General features: G+C 32.1%; 2 protein-coding genes across 2 annotated transcripts; one reads left to right on the top strand and one right to left on the bottom strand.

Annotated features, from left to right (window-relative positions):
• The first annotated feature begins 4468 nt into the window (after positions 1-4468).
• Positions 4469-8392, top strand: LOC122580653 (N-alpha-acetyltransferase 50). Its single transcript, XM_043752924.1, has 3 exons — positions 4469-4719; positions 5873-5995; positions 7863-8392. Exons 1-3 carry the CDS (start codon positions 4569-4571, stop codon positions 8078-8080), a joined length of 492 nt encoding a protein of 163 aa, XP_043608859.1. The 5' UTR covers positions 4469-4568; the 3' UTR covers positions 8081-8392.
• A 2002-nt stretch (positions 8393-10394) lies between these two features.
• Positions 10395-13375, bottom strand: LOC122583435. The gene is made up of 7 exons (XM_043755838.1): positions 13171-13375; positions 11833-11875; positions 11656-11748; positions 11511-11573; positions 11343-11438; positions 11165-11242; positions 10395-10687 (listed from the first exon to the last, which is right to left on the bottom strand). The coding sequence occupies exons 1-7, from the start codon at positions 13332-13334 to the stop codon at positions 10601-10603; spliced, it is 624 nt and encodes a 207-aa protein (XP_043611773.1). The 5' UTR covers positions 13335-13375; the 3' UTR covers positions 10395-10600.
• Between the last annotated feature and the right edge of the window lie 3761 nt (positions 13376-17136).

Here is a 17136-nt window from a genome sequence, read left to right as displayed (position 1 = left end):
ATTTACTGTTTTACTATGAAATCCGGGAGGCTGCATGTACTATGGATCCTTTGACTCCCAATCGGATTGCCTTCCCTGGTTAGCATTACGGCAAAGCCGTGTCAAATATATAGCGGATTTGGGCCCTCTAGCCATGATGTAGTGATTTCACTCTCTGTCGATCTAACATTTATTTATAAAAAATTTCTAATAGAAATTAAATAGCAAAAAATAGAAAGAATCGAGGCTAATTTGGTTTACAATGCACATCCTGACACTTAACTGAGCTGGCTAATTCGAATTGCCAAGCTCTTTTGGTTCAATGATCAGGTTGTATATAAATAATCTACAAAAACCGTCCAACCCATTCGACAAGCTCTTTTGGTTTGGTTAACGTTTCTTTTCTTCTTTTTTTTTCAACAGCTTGTAATGTACGTTGTACCCGCAGTGTCGGCTTAAACTTTTCGGAAGCCTTAAACGAGATCGATTTTGGGCGCCTCATTCAATCATCGACATATATATAAACTTACTCTCTCTGATCAATAGACTCCAAAACATTATGTCGATGAGACCATTTACAAGTTGGGAATTGTAGTTGCCTAATCATAACTTCCTAAAAAATAACTTTCAAAAAAAATATAACAATAATTTCACAGAAGTATCAATTAGTTTAGAATCCAAAATGAAAACGTAAAGATACCACTTCAAAACATTAATCTAGAGAATAAAAATTGAATACCATAATTATGATAGACACTCTTCAGTTATTTAGGAGATTAATGTAAGTTAGTTTTTTAAAAAAAATGATTATTCTTGAAATGGTTTATATCCCTACTCGAAAATTTTAAACAAATACGTCCAAACTTGTCATATTATTTGCACGTTACATCCCTATGGCTAATGACATTAGTTTTTTTTTCCGTTAACTCATGTCATGTGCCCCACTTGTGAGGGTAGTTTCGTATTTTCCTCACCCCACACCAGCTCTCCCTCTTTTTCTCTTCTCTTTCTTTTCCACACACCATATGATTAGTAACTTGACTTTACATTACCTGTAAACACAAATGGCTTTTTCTACCTAATAAAAATCCTAAAATTTCTACATTATCGGTAGACACAAATAGTGATATTTTGTAAATTGCAAGGTCCTTTAGAAAGACACTTCATCTATTTACAAGAAAACAAGTTTATGCAATTTACAATCTCTCTTAAACCCTCCACTGTCACTATTATACAAAAAAAAATTCTTTGGTCCCCCAACAAGTTCATGCAAGAAAATTTTGGATAATTTAAAGCAACTACAATTGCTTCTTTCATTGTTTCTAATTACCATCATTTTGATTTTTTAAGTATACCCATTTTTAACCTCTTTTACCTCCATTCACCGCCAACCAGTGAATACATATGGGTCTATATATCTATATCTCCTATCTATATATCTATATCTTGATATGTAGATATACGTATCTGCTATATTTTTTATATATATCTCTATATCGAATATGAAAGAAATAAAGGACTTTTTTTTCCAAATCTGAAGGTAAATAAGTATGTATATATAAAGTGTATGTATCCATATTTATATAATGAAGAAGAAGAATTCAATGAATTGCTATGAGTAATTGTTAATGATATTTATAAGGGGAACAACGACTTTCGAATTAATGGTTAGATTTTAGGAAGTTTGATGGTAAATTGGTGGTGATAGATGATTGTAGATTTTGTCTGATACAATATATTCATATATCATTTAGGGCTTTTTTTTTAGTTGAAAATGGAAAAGAAGAGATAAAGCATGAAAGGGAAAAAAGGAAGGCATGCATGGGTTTAAAAGACTAAAGTGCTCTCAGGTGAGGGACACATGATATGTTTTAACGGAATTAAATAGATGGTATCAGTTATAGGGATGAAACTTGCAACAAAACTATGTACTTTGGACGAATTTTATGAAAATTCTTGAAAAGGAATTTAAACCACGAAAATGAGTAAACCACAAGGATGAATTCTGAAATTAACTCATTAATAAATTAAAGATAAAGAATTAATTAATTAATTAAAGGTAAAATGATTATTTTGAATATGGACATTATTATGAGAGAGAGTTTTAAAAAGTGTTATGAGAACAAATATAATAGTAATTTTTATAAAGTAGTGGAGATAAATTGGTTAATACCGAGTATAACATAAAATATTGAACGTATCCATTAACATTATTATCCAAAAACGTAACATTCGTAAATCGTAAATTAGAGATCCGTTCGTAGGTCACCATTTGTAATGTTACGCCAATTAACAAAAACCATGAAATAACTGATTTGGATGCTAAAATTGGCATCTTAAAAATAAATTCGTCAAAAGTTGCCTATTCGTTGTTTGCGATAGGTGCATGCGAGTGGCTTACCGTTTTCCTTCGTAGTTGGTCGGCAGCTTTTGACATGTTTATTTATGGGATAATAACCACAAAGATCACCTAAAAATCTAATTGTTTTCTTTTAGGCCACCAATTTATTATAAAAGACTTATAAACCGTCTAAAATATTATTTTTATTCATTTATAAAATTCTACATAAAATTACTTGTCATGAAAATGATACCCTTATAAATATAATAAGACTAATATACCCTCAAATAAATTTACGCTTTAAATGTGAAAATAATTACTAAAAAGGCTAGGGTTTTCTTATGTTTTGTGTGTTTATTAGATAATAAGGGTTTAAAATTATTCGCTTGTGTTTTCATCTTTATCGATATCTCCATATTCGTTATTAGAGGCACAATGCAACTATAACGATAAATATATTTTCTCCTTACATTGTTGTTTTATTGTTTACTTGTTCTTCCTTCTATTATACTCGTTTTCTTTATATATGTCTTTTTGTGCATGGACTAGCTTGTATTTTGTACAAAAGTTATTTTAAGAAAAATGTATTTTTGTCATTTTCAGTTTCTTCTTTTGTAGTTTTGGCATAAACTAATGTAAATGTAAAAAATTATAAATTTAGGTGGCCTATAAATCTCATATAATAAATTGGTGGCCTAAAAGAAAACAATGAAATATTTTGGTGGCCTTAGTAGATATTATCCCTTCATTTATTGAAAATGACGAAAGCGCGATATTAACAATTGCAGTAATATGATCATACGATCAAAGTTGTAGAAGCTTAAGTTAATTAGTATTTTGGTCAAAATTCGCGTTGTTATTTCCTATTTAATTAGGTTATGGGGAGGGAACGTATTATTTTTATTTTTATAAACCTATAAATGGTAAAGTATTCTAAGAAAAATAGCCTTTATAAATAATTATTACAGTAAAGTAAGGGGTTAAAAAACGAGCCAAGCTACTCATCAAACGAGTTCGAGCCAAGCCCGATCGATCTTTATTTGCTGCTAGTTTCATAAACGAAAACATCAAACTCAAATAGGCTCACGAGCATAACGGACTTAAATGAGCTTCTGACATAGAACATAAAAACTTACAAAGTATAAGTTGTATAGTATAGAACTATAGATGTTATTACATGTTGAGTCCCAAGTCTAATGAAAAAATATTGATCGACAAAGTAGTAATGCACTTTTGTGTATGTGGGGCCGTGGGCTAATTGTGTATCACCTCACACATTAGCAATACGCCAAAACCTAAAGTTCTCTTAGGCTTCAACTTGGACATTTAGGAGGAAGGAGTGGTCACGGCATGGCTGATGGATTGCTCAACCCGTCGAGGGTACACCGCCGTCATCCCTACAGCTTGATCACGGTATGAAGTTGGGCAGGATTAAAGCCAGCCGAGGCATGAGAGAAAATAGCCGTAGGGGAGCGTGTGGGGACCATTAGAAGCTGTGTACTACTCTTTGTTTAATATTGCTTGCTGCGCATGTTTATATATATATATATATATCATTTTCATGTGAGGAAGATGATCACTATTAAAATAATTTGTATTTTTCGTTTTAGGCCCCTGAAATTTTATTTGTTTATATAATACTTCTTCTAGTTTTGTATAGTTTAAGTTTAAACCCTATTCTTTAGTAAAAAAAAAACATTTTGTTTAAAATTATAAATGTTTGTTGTTATTATGAATAAAGTTTTATAATTATTTGATTAGATTATGTTTATATAATGTTTAGTTTATTTTAATGAAATATTTAAGTTTATATTAAAAAAAATAAAAACTTATAAATGTTTTTTTGTTAAAACTCATCTTTATTGGTAAAGTTGGTATATTGACTATTGGATTAAAATCAAAGGTCAAGATTTAAAAAATCATATTTTATACTTGACCTTTGATTTTAATACAAAGGTCATGATATGGTCAACTTTACCTATAAAGTTAAAAACAACTTCGGAGGATGTCAATGCAATTATTTACCACCTAGGCACCTACTACAATCCTAGCAACTATTAGAGGGGTAAAAAAGTAAATAAAAAGAATCTTAATTAATTAGAGAGGGAGAGAGAGAAAAAAAAAAAAGACGAAACACGGAAGTGCAAACGTAAATAATAACATCAAACAGAGCAAGTAGCTGGCTGTTTGGGTTTAACCCCCTTTGCTACCGCCAACCGATTTACAGAAAAAAAAAAAAAAAAAAAATATGGGAGCAGGAGAAGGAAGGATATCATTGGATGGAGTGCGAGATAAAAATCTAATGCAATTAAAAAAACTTAATTCCGTTTTATTCCCTGTTCGTTACAATGATAATTATTATCATGATGCCCTCTCTTCCAATGATTTTACCAAACTTGGTATTCTATCCTTTTTTTTTTTCCTATTATTATTTTCTTTTGATTTTTATATATGTATATGTACATATTTTGTGTGTATCTGTAGTAGGTTATTATCTTTATAATATATTAGGGTGTAAACGATGAAATTAGTAGTCATATTATTGCATTTTAGTTTTGGTTTGATATGATATGATATATACATATAGGTTTTTTTTATATATAAAATAAAATATAAAATCTTCTAACAGATAGATACTGAAAGTGAATTTTTCGAGCCCATACCCATTAGCTCTATCGATCTGTAGCTACTTTTGCCATACATACTCAATGTTTATGTGTTTGACTATATATTTAGAAGATGATGAAATATATTGTACATAAGTCTGTAGATTTGTATAAGTAAGTTAACTTTAGCTTTAGTGCTTCATGTTGTAGATCTGTAACGGATTCCCAAACAACTGATTTTGTTGTCGAGTATGCGTTTTGGTACATCAACTTAAACATGTAAACATATAGTTTGCTTGTTGGTCCCTGTCATGATATTCTTGGCTGTTCTTTAGGATTTGCGTAAATTGTTGCTTTTAGTAGATTTGTTCTGATTTTTTGTGGCTACCTACCTATTTCGTATCCTTTTCAGTAGCAAACGTATTTTGTGGTTTGGTATTTACAAGGTGTTTATTTATCTATTTTCCTTGATGTTTTTTTTTCATCTTTTTACATGCAGTCTTTTATGTCAAGGTCCAAAGTTATAGACATTTAACATGCTTTTACTTTATTTTTTTCGATACATGCAATGGCACCCCAAAAAATCCCAATGTGTGCAACGTACTTTCAAGCTTTGTTCCAATATCAACACGAAGTTATGATGTGGACTTTTATTATAAAGTAATTGTACTTTTTGGAATACATTGGAAGAAAATTGAAAGTATGTTGCATATCTATAGCTTTAATCCTTCTAGTGATCGTGTCTTTTTATGTATATGTGAACAACGTTACGGGTATTTGTTTTTTTAATTTCAAAGTTCTGGAACTTCTCGGTGTATAAATAGGATATTTAGACATCTGCATTCTATTCAGCTTAATGGCCGTGAAATCATTAACATTGTGTTTTCATTTTCACGGTGCTTAAATATTGTCTAAGCTTGCTTTTGTCTTTTATCTATATGTACAGCATATTACAATGACATTTGTGTTGGTTCAATTGCCTGCCGAATTGAGAGGAAAGAAGGCGGGGCTGTTCGTGCATACATAATGACACTAGGTGTTTTGGCACCTTACCGTGGACTGGGTATTGGTGAGTATCCTATTTCTCTCTAGTTTATCTAAGTGAGTGTCTGGATTTGCGTATTGGAACTGATTATATGACTTGCAATAATAAGTTGAAGCCTGGGCACCCCCATACCTACAACCGTTAAGTGAGTCAGGTATGCTTCCCACATTATAGATAGGCAGCCGGTTGTGGGCCGGTTTGGGTTGCCGGTTATCAACCTTTTACCACAAATAATAAGTTTATCATGTTTGGATAAATAGATTTTGCTTCTGCTTATCTCATTATATTAGTTGCCAGATAATCAGTTGCGGCTATAGTCTATTTCACGAATGGCTTGTCCTTTTTAATGCCGAGTTTTTTTAACTAATAGTCTCTTAACAACTGATTGTCTGATTACTTCAACTTTATATAGCAAAAGCATATCGAAACACCATTTTGTTTCGCAAGTAAATTGATTCTGAGTATTGAAAATTACATAAGCATTTCCAGAACATTTATCCAAACGTCCCTTTGAAACAAATACAAACATATGCGTGCATGTAAAAGGTTGTATTGTTGAAAATCTAGCTGGCTACAACTACTGTTGCTACTATGATCATTGTTATTGATAAAGCCAGTTCATTTTGGCCAGAAAATGTTTTAGACTCTTGTGGGTCTTATGTTCGTAGTTATTTTTGTAATGCATTTGTTTGTGTATAAAAGATTAATAAAATGTTTTAACAATACATAGCAATTTCCAAGGCATCAATAAGATAAAGATGCTACAAAAGTTCCATGACAAAGATACCTATTCTGATACAAGTGTCTAAAGGGAAACACATATGGAAACCTAAGGTTGTCTTTAATTACAGTAAACTTTTTCTAATTTTCCATTTTCATTTTTCAAGAGAACTTTTATCTCTAGAAAACTTTGGAAAAACCATAGTTGCAAGTTTGGAAAACATTAGGAGTTTTCCATCTCTGACGTGGAAAATTTCTAAAAAAACTATACAATTGAGTTTTCAATGGGATTGTTATAAGTTGGAAAATAGAGTTTTCAGTGTGCAATGAAAATTATCTTGGAAATATTATATTTGAACATGTTCTCTTTTTTTTTGTGTGTTTTCCTGCTCCCCTCAAAAGTTTTTTTTAAAAAAAGACTCCTAGTTTTCTACAACTAAATGCACCCAAGGGACTCAAAAATGTGAAGAACATAATGGTTGCAAACTTGAAGAACCTTACTAAGTGAAAGTAAGTAACAAAAAATGTGCGTAAGCTTAAAGGCATGTCTAGGCACAATGACTTGGGTGATAGGCTCTTAAGGGCTTAGAAACACCTGGTGAGTATTTAGCCAATTGATCTTTAATTTTTATTGATAAACTATCTCTCGTGGTAAGGCGACTTGAAGGTCTCAAAAGAGACCCAGGTTCTGAACCACCCTAGGTAAACACCTTAGGAAGGTCCTGGATGTGTGGGAATATGGGCTAGGCCTTGTACATCAGAGCCCAAAGCTTAACTTTCCCCGGGTAGCCTGAACAGGGATCTTTCTGCGTTTTTCTTGTTTAACCCTGCATGTTAATAAGTTATGGGTATTTTTAGAATGTGTACCTCATTTTATGAGGAATTTGTCCTGGCCATGGGGATCCTGTTAATTGTTGGTGCTCCTTGAGCCTTTAACAACTCGATTGTTGTATTTATAGTAGATATTCGATAGTGGGTCTACATCTCAGCTCTAGCTACCAGCTTGGAGTGTGTATTGTGCTCTCTTTCATGAAATCTGGTAGTTCTTCAAAAGTTAAAGGGTACCTTGGATCTTTGAAACACCAAATTTTTACATATTGAGAACCTAATCTGCATTATCGATAAATATTTTCTCTAAAAGCTGAAGACTTAGTTTTTAATATTGTCGCAGGTACAAAGCTATTAAATCATGTCATCGATCTAAGTAGCAAGCAAAACATTGGTGAAATTTACTTGCACGTGCAGACAAACAATGAAGATGCCATAAGCTTTTACAAGAAATTCGGGTTTGAAATCACTGAAACAATCCAAAACTACTACACACATATTACCCCACCAGACTGCTTCGTGGTTACAAAGTACATTGCTCAGCCTCAATCCAAGAAATAAATGGATTCACTAGTAAGATCGAGAACCAGAGACCTGGAGTTAAGATTGTGCCAATTGGACACTGGTTATTGTTATAAGATTTGTATGGTATATGGCGTTAATTATTGATATCCACTTTGTTTTGCTTGCTAGGCTCATTTTGTTCTTGATCTTCTTTGCTAAGACTAATTTATCATCTGTAAGAATGATAAATTGTTAAAATTTAAGGCAGAATTGGATTTAGGAAACGTTGTGAAATTGATTGTTGCACCATGAAGTTGCAGTAAGAAGGTTAAATGACTTTCTAATAGAAGTTCTTCCAAGTTCAGAATATGGTATGTTTTTGTTCATTTAGTTGACTCATTGCAATATGGTTGATGGTTCCCTTTATCAGCTGTCTGGTTCACCACCTGGAACCATAGGAATAGATCCCGTCATTGTAGATATGATCTGCATATTTATAAATCTCGGTATACGCAATGGGAGTGTTGTAAATTATTTTGAAGTTATATTTTGGTTGGTTTTAAGGTTGGTTTTGTATGTAAATGACTTTGTTTGTGGTATTGTCTGTTAAACAGCCGGATCTTGTTAAGGGGTGCATTAGTCTTGGACTAGTTCAATTTCAGTGTCTTTGGTATTGTTTAGTTCAAGTGTCAATTTGGGGTGCAACTTTGGTGGTATAGGTTTCGAATTAAGTTCAATATGGGCTTTGTATGACATCTCAAGCCCTCATGACTGCATTTCCAACTAATAGTTTTACCTCCTTTATCTGATACAAAGAGGATATATTTTGCCCGCGCTTCACGCCAAGCTAATTGCTACTTTGATAGAGGTTAGTAGGTCTTGTGAAATAATAATACATGTAGATCTCAACTTAAAGATACAAAACATTTATGAATATGTGAAGATATCTTATAAGAAAAGAGAATTATTATTTTTTTTTATATAAAAAGGCAAGAAAAAATATAGGGAAAACATTTGATACATATAAACTGCAGTCAGTCTACTGGCATGAATCACAAAACTGGCTGGCAACATTAGCCTGCTACCATGAATCACTCTTTAATTCTTTATTAGTAGAAGAAGTTATATGGTAGGTGTCTAGGTGATGCATCAATGAGTCAAACTAGAAATTAGTTGTCGTATTTTGCTGCAATTTTGTGGGATTTATTTTTTTGTCATGTGATAATAAAATCATCATTTACATTTCAATTTTATTTCGTTGTAAAATATTGTAGTAAATATATATGTACCGTTATCAAACTATAACCTACATATTAACAAAAACAATATATTGAAAATGAGATTTCTTAAATCCTTTGAATACATATATGCCCATATACAAAATCGTAAGTTGTAAGTTTATGATATTGTGTTGATTTTTCAACTATGATTCCTAACAATCAAGGATTCTAGGTTCTAAAGTAGCCAAATCATAAGTCGGTCGGTGTTTGTTGAGTTTGTGTGGGCCATTTATGGGCTGGTGTATATGCCCCAAATTTTCATCAAAATTACAACAATGCACTTGTGAATAGTAGGAAACGACATTTAAGGGAACCAAAAACGACACGTTTATTGGGAGGTTTTTATGGTGATTGAGCTGTATGTAAATAAATTTACTAGAGACTTGTTTGATGTTGATTACATTAAGTTTTGGCATGTTTGAAGATAAAATTGCTTAAATTGACTAAGTTTTAATGGCAGGCGCCTTTGTTCAAGTTGTCTGCCATGTTTCTCACTGAGAGTTGACACATTAGTTTTAGTTGCCTCAAAAGGGTTGGTAAAGTCAAGTGATTCAACATAATAAGGGTGCTGGTTCTTCCATTGTAAGGCTCTATTTATCGACTTACTGCCTAAATTTTTTAGGAATGTGTTTACCTACTTTTAGTTGTTACTACTTAGTACTTACCCACCGACAGACAAACAAACATACACAAGTACCCCCCAAAAAAACCCAAAAACAACAAAGAAAAAAAAAACCCTTATAAAATGGGTCAAATTTTAGTTTGACAATGTCTTCAAATGTCTTCAAATAGTTTGACAAGATGAAGGATTCAGTATACAAACTCAAAAGGCAAGAATGTAAACCAAGGAATGCTCTTAGCTTAATAGAAGACACCAAACCGAATAAAAATTTTGAAACTCAAACATTTATAAGACCAGAGTGTCTTCCATTGATACCAATACTGTTGAAATTCATCCAGAAATAGATGAAACTCAAATATTTGCTCAAGTAATTCTTAAATGTCTTCAATGAGACTTATACCTCCACAGTAGAAAATCTTTGCAATATTTGGATAACAAACAACAAAATGTAGCAATTTAAACAGGCGGGTCAATTCAAACTTGTTTCATTAATATTTTAAGAAGCTTAGCAATGTGGTAGACTATAAGATGCACTTACACTATCAGATACAAATGGATCAATGATGGCCTTATTGGTATACACGACAATATATATGTACATTATTTACATATGCTTTTTTAGTGATGTTTTGGTGTAGTTATTCACAGAGGTCCAACACCTTATCTCATGGTTGTTCAGTATGCCACCCCGCCGGAAAAGCCATCTCCGTCATGAAGAAGAGATTCTGTAAGCCAGTAACCATCCCAAAACCCACCAATTCTCTGCCAAAACCATCATTCAAATTATTCTTACTAAAAGTGTTCTAATTAGGGCCAACATACAAGGCCAGACACATTTGCACGCATCAGCATTGCATTGTCATACAAGGTAAACTCTTAAACTTACCTCTTTTAAGCTTTTTAGCCTAGTAAGCATGTTAAGTTAATGGCACGAAGATATCAAACACTACGCAGTAGACATAATACTTAACAACTAACAAGAGAAATTAGAACGAGTTCGATTTTCAGAAAATGAAACTTTTTTTTCTTATAAAAAGTCATCCTCTAGTTCACCAATTTGTCCATAAACAATTTTTTGAAAGGTTTTTTCCATTAGCGATAAATAACATTATTTAAAACATGATGTCCACCAATTTTCTCAAAATTTTTCTTACTAAGGAGTATTACATGTGTTTGATCATCATTAGTTCGCAAAACACAAACAAGTCATCAATCAAAATGGAGAAAGCGGCAACATACCTGAACCATGGTAAACTGAAATGTTTCTTCTTCTTCAGGTCGAGCTCCTCGTATCCAAACCCTTTGTTTGTAGCGATTCTAAAGTACAGTCAAGAAAAATAGACTTTAGGACAGAACAAAAACTTCTATGAAGTACGAGGAACACATGGTTAATTATAACTGAAAAAAGATATCTTACCTCCTCAACATTTAAAGTGCTTAAGATCTTTCTCTCCTTGTGATTTAGTAAAACGCGGTATGATGAATGGTGGAAAAGCCGTCTAAACCGCTCAAACTGCAAAGAAAAAGATCTTGACTCATAATTTCTGTTTGATGCAACCACACTAAGGTGCATATCAGTTACTACCTGTCCCAAATCAAAAGAAGGCCCAAAATATAGAGACCTCTCAAAAGGATCAAATCCCGCAAACTGAAATTCAAGATAAAGATCAAAAAGACAACCCACTGTTAGAAAAAATAGGAACTATCTGCCTTAAAAATATAGGAAGTACCCTATACATGACTTCAACACCATAATCTGGGCGTGGTTGGTCATTGAACATTAATGCATCAAGTTGGTATTGGACACATTCTTCTGCATTATACTACATCCAGAGATTTGAGTGAATCAAAACATTGCCTTAAACAACAGTTAGACTCAGCGCTTAGCTATTTAACAAGAAAGTTACACTTAATCTTGGGCCAAAGGGTCGCTTCCTGCGGGATTGAAGCCTGCAAATTTCAATAACTACAAATGAACACATCAAAGTTGTAGCCAGAATTCTAGAAATTGGATACTAACATTACAGCTACAATGGTACATTAACAATATAAGTGCAGCACTTTGAAAGAATAAAATCTTGAGGACAAAGATGTGGTAATGCCATGAGGTTTCACATGTACTTTCATGATTAGTATAAAACAGTGATTGGTGCAGCTATAATGCTTTTTGGGTTAACAACACTGATAGTTAGATAGTGTTTGGGATTGGGATTGTATATAGAAGGAGATCATCAAACTATGGTATCCTTAAAATGTAAATAATCAAAAATGGCATAAGGCAAAATATTTTTAAAAAAAACTTGATAACATTTGGTTGCTTACACACACCACAAAATCTTTTTCCAAACGCAATCCAAAAGACCCCGTTGGTTTCAGCATATTAACCGTGATCGTTAAAGAAGTGGATTTCACTTTTTCAAAAGCGATAGAAGAAAAGTATGTAAAGTTGATTCTTTTATGTGAATAGGGGAATCACATACGCGTAACATCTATCTACATACCTATAACCAAAGTTGTTTATACTATTCAGCACAAAATAAATCACAAATTCCTTTATTTCTAATCTTCACATAATCCACATCCAAACACAAATTAAACATCAAACATATAATGTGATGGTAACAAAATTAGATCAAAGATCACAATAATCCTTTTCCTAATATACTTAACGACACAAAAGGCAATGAATCGATGATCTTCTCACACCTCCACTTTAACCAATATAGTTTGGTACATATAAAGTTGGACGCTTTTTATTACAGTTAACATAAAGAAAAAGCATTTTATGTTATGAGCTAATCTTCAATTTGGGTAAATTAATCAGAAACTAACCACTGCAAATGGACAACGCCTTATGTCACTCTAATCGGTGAAACGAATTTATAAGAACTTTTACCCTATAAAATGATATGTAGAAACCTACTTTCACAAAGTCGGTTTTCTTTTCGGTTCAAATTCTTAGAAGGTCATCAAATTGTCACAAGAGTTACAATTTCCATGCAACACACAGCATCAATAAGTTAAAAAAAAACATTTTTCATTATCATAAAAGGGAACATTTGTGAAAGTAGATTATCTTTACATGTCATTATATTATATTATATCAAGTAACATAACATAAACTAGCTTAAAGTTGTAAACCTAAGGACACCCAAAATGAGAATCAGACTCAGAATATATAATATTATATCATTCAACATATATATGTATATATAAGGAAGTTTGATAGTAATAAAAGTGGGTACCAATTAACGGAAAGAAAATCAGGAACATCAGAGGAGGAGGCGGCAGCAGAAACAGTGAAGCGGGGAGTTGATAATTTGTTGGTTTTGTTGTGATTCAATGATTTGCAGAAGAGTGGTGTTGTTGAAGATGATGATGATGGAGAAGATAAACCAAATGTCATCATACTTAACAAATTTGGATTTTAGATTTAGCATCAATAACAACAACTGCATTTTGGAGCAAATTTTGTTTATCTATTGGCCCAATTGTTAATGTAAAGTGTCACTCTCATACAAAATTGATCATTTGTTATCTACTTTATTTTTAAGTTTTTTTTTTTTTTAACTAGGAGTAACTTGTTTACAAAAATGAGGGAAAAGGGTAATTTCTATTGTTAAATTTATTAGAATGTTCTATTCGTCATTTTAATATAAGTAATTGGGATATCATGACATGATAAATAGCAAATACTCCGTAAGATATAAGATAATAGATATATATTAATAGTAATTTTAAATGCATTACATTTTTTTTTATCATAAATTATATTGCGTGAAGGAATACAACACCACACATGTCAAAGTCTTTCTACACACTTCTCCATATGGAAATTTTTGGATTTGACAAACGAAGTTTTTTGAAATTTCAAAGTTGTTTAAAATCAGAAAAGAGATATAAAGACATTAGAATATAACAATGGTTATATAAGGCTGTTAAATAATTAAGTTTAGGTGACACTCACATATTTATTTTTAATCTATAAAATTCATCAGTGCTAAACATTTATTATTTTAAAAAAATAAAAAAATTAGTATGCGAAGAGTTTCACATCTAAACTTAAGTGTCGTACAATCTTATATTATTTTTTCAATGTCAGAGATTGTTTAAATAATGCAAGAAACTAAATACTTTGTTCAATAATGTAAGCACTTTTTTATATGGGTAAATAAAAATATGGACCTATATTTTTATTTTGTTCGAATAATGTAATGTCTTTACATATTTTATATTATTTGAACAAAAGACATAGTTTCTTACATTATCACACAATCTCGTATATTACTATATAACATTACCATTCAATCATAGTTGGTTGTATTTCGACGTTGTCCTTTGGGCATATATCGTGTAATCGTAGAAATGGCAATCGAACAAATTTCATCGGAGATTTCTTCTATGGTGTCCATCCATCTCCATCTATGTCCCAATCTCAAACTTGGATTGAGTTTATATCCTCATCTCATTCTCAACAGGTATCGAAGATCCCCAAACTTGGTATCTACATGGATTAAAATATAAAATCGCCTTATGATACCTCGTCTTCAACATTAACATTTGTATTATTAATTCTTATGCTACTCTTGTATGAAAGAACAAAATTAATTTTACATTGTTGTTTGTTATCTTCAACTGTTTACACTTACACTAATTACTTAGGAAAACTACTAACATTAATTCAAGGTGTATTCACTGGTATAATAAACCATGGATAAACATTAATTGTGAAACAAGTCAAACAACTCATATAACAATTGAAAATTCATCATATATACACATATGTAATCGGGTTTGGATACGATCAACTCGGATATCAAAACAGGACTTTCAGATGCGAATTATATTTGATATTTCTATCCATGCTACAAAACGTGAATTAAGACCGGTAAATGGAGGCGGCCCACAACTCATTCCATGTGTTTGCATATGGAGAAAACATTAGGTGCACATGTTTGACATCCATACAAGTCGTGTGTTGACCATATTATATTCATTCATAAAGGTTTAATATACTATTGTATCACAAAATCATTGGCTTCTATTGTGTTTATTTTAACCGGCTTTTGCAAAGACCACTCCCAACGCAACTTTTTCTCACATTTTTTGAGGCATTTTCTGAGAACATGGTTGGTATATGTTTTTTCTGGAGGTGTTTTTCTTATGAAAAATTAGGGGCGTAAGAAATTAATCGGAAAACCGAAAAACCGGTCTGAACTGTGTAATCCGAAACCAGAAAAACCGAAACCGGAAAAAACCGATACCCGAAAAAACCGAAAACAAAAAAAGCGATGTGTAACGGTTCGGTTACGATTTTCAATATTCATGACCCGCGGTTAACCAAACCGAACCGAATTTTGATATAAATCTACATATAATCATATATATGTATATTTACACATATATGTATTACATGAATACAATATTTACATATCTATTTAGCTAATTTTTTATATTTATTGTCTAAATATTAACACTTTTACTAAAAAAATTTCACAATCTCTAATTAATTTTAAATATTCCAACTAATTTTCTTATATATATACTCTTTTTAGAAAAGTTGTTAACTTTGTTTAAAATATTTATCAAAAATATTAGTAATATCATATAGAATACATTTTAAATAGTAACTTTTGATACTCTTAAATAAAAACTTGCATTGCATAAAAATAACGCTAGAAAAAAAGTAATTCAAAATTATATGTAATGTATATTTATTTATAAAAAAAATATTAATGTAGTTAAATAAGTATTATACATCAAAAAATTAATTAACACAATGTAAATTAACTATTATTGTTGAAAAATTTAAATTTTATATTAACATAACTTTAATAAGTGATTAACCGAAAATAAAACCGAAATTAACCGACTTTTTCGGGTAACCGGAATTAACGGTTAAAAATTTCTAACTAACCAAACTGAACCGAAACTCGAAAAACGGTTTGAAATTTCCAGCTAACCGAATCGAACCGTTTACAGCCCTAATGAAAATGGTTAGCCTTTTCCTCACAAGAAAATGGAAAAAAACGGAAAGAGAGAGAATAAAAGAGAGCAACATAAGAATTGTACCATTTGTATGGGAGAATAAAAGGAGAAAAAAAATAGTTGAGAAAAAGTATGTTTGGTAGTAATATTTTTTCGGATATGAAATAAGAAAAAAATATGATGTGATGTTAATGTGACATTGAAAAAGAAGTGAGATAGAAGTTATGGTTGGGTAAAGCTTAAGTTTCAACCAATTTCAATTTCATTTTATCTATACTACTAGCTAATCAACCCGGGTTTAACTCGGACTTTTTAACTAAAATTTTAAAAGAAAAAAAATCTTAAAAAGCGTATATAATTTTTGTTATTGATATATTATAACTCGGCTTGGAGATATTAAATTGATTAACACAAAAATTTATATATATTAGTACTTATTGCATTAATAAAACATAAAAAAGACATTGGAATTTATAAATGTAGTTGCCGGAAAACTAAAAAAAGTGACCCTTTTTTGTAAAAAATATAACTTGGGCTCGGAATTTGGGGGTCGGAAATTTCGGAAGTCGGAGACGCCATGGCTGCTAACCCGACGGGTTTACCCCGCCAAGATACGCCCCGGATTATCCGAGTCCCATTTTTACGAACATTTGTATCATCATCGCCCTTTTTTTCCGGCAACCTAAAAAATTGTTCAACGATATCATCATCGGCTACGAACTACTTTTTACGGCTACCTATTGCTTTAATGGAACAAAATTCGGCAACGCCGCCAAGGAAAAAATCCGGCAACGCTACCGGTAACACTACCAAGGAAAAAGCCGGCAATGTAAATAAATAAATATACACATATAAGCAGGAAGTCTAACCGGAAACCCAAAAAGGGTTCGCCAGAAAACATCCCACAGTAGCAGAGCAACAGCAGCAAAGGGCTCACCAGAAAACCCAAAAAAGGGTTCGCTGGAGAACCGATGCAACATGCAGGAGCACATGAAGAAGCAACAGGAAGCAAATCGGAAAATCGGAAACCCCAAAAAGAGATCACCGGAAAACCGAAGGAACAAGTAAGAACATAGCAAACTACACCCCTGCAAAGCCAAACAAGGTTTTGGCCGTAAAAGTGAACGATTCTGGCCGGCGACGACTGGAAACCCCAAAAAGGGGTTTCGGAACTCACCGGAAGGGTGATATATCACGTTAGGAGCATCGACAAGTTTTATCGG

This window comes from Erigeron canadensis, chromosome 1 (assembly GCF_010389155.1).
Source record: "Erigeron canadensis isolate Cc75 chromosome 1, C_canadensis_v1, whole genome shotgun sequence".
Lineage (NCBI taxonomy): Eukaryota > Viridiplantae > Streptophyta > Magnoliopsida > Asterales > Asteraceae > Erigeron > Erigeron canadensis.
This window is presented reverse-complemented; position numbering and strand designations above follow the sequence as displayed.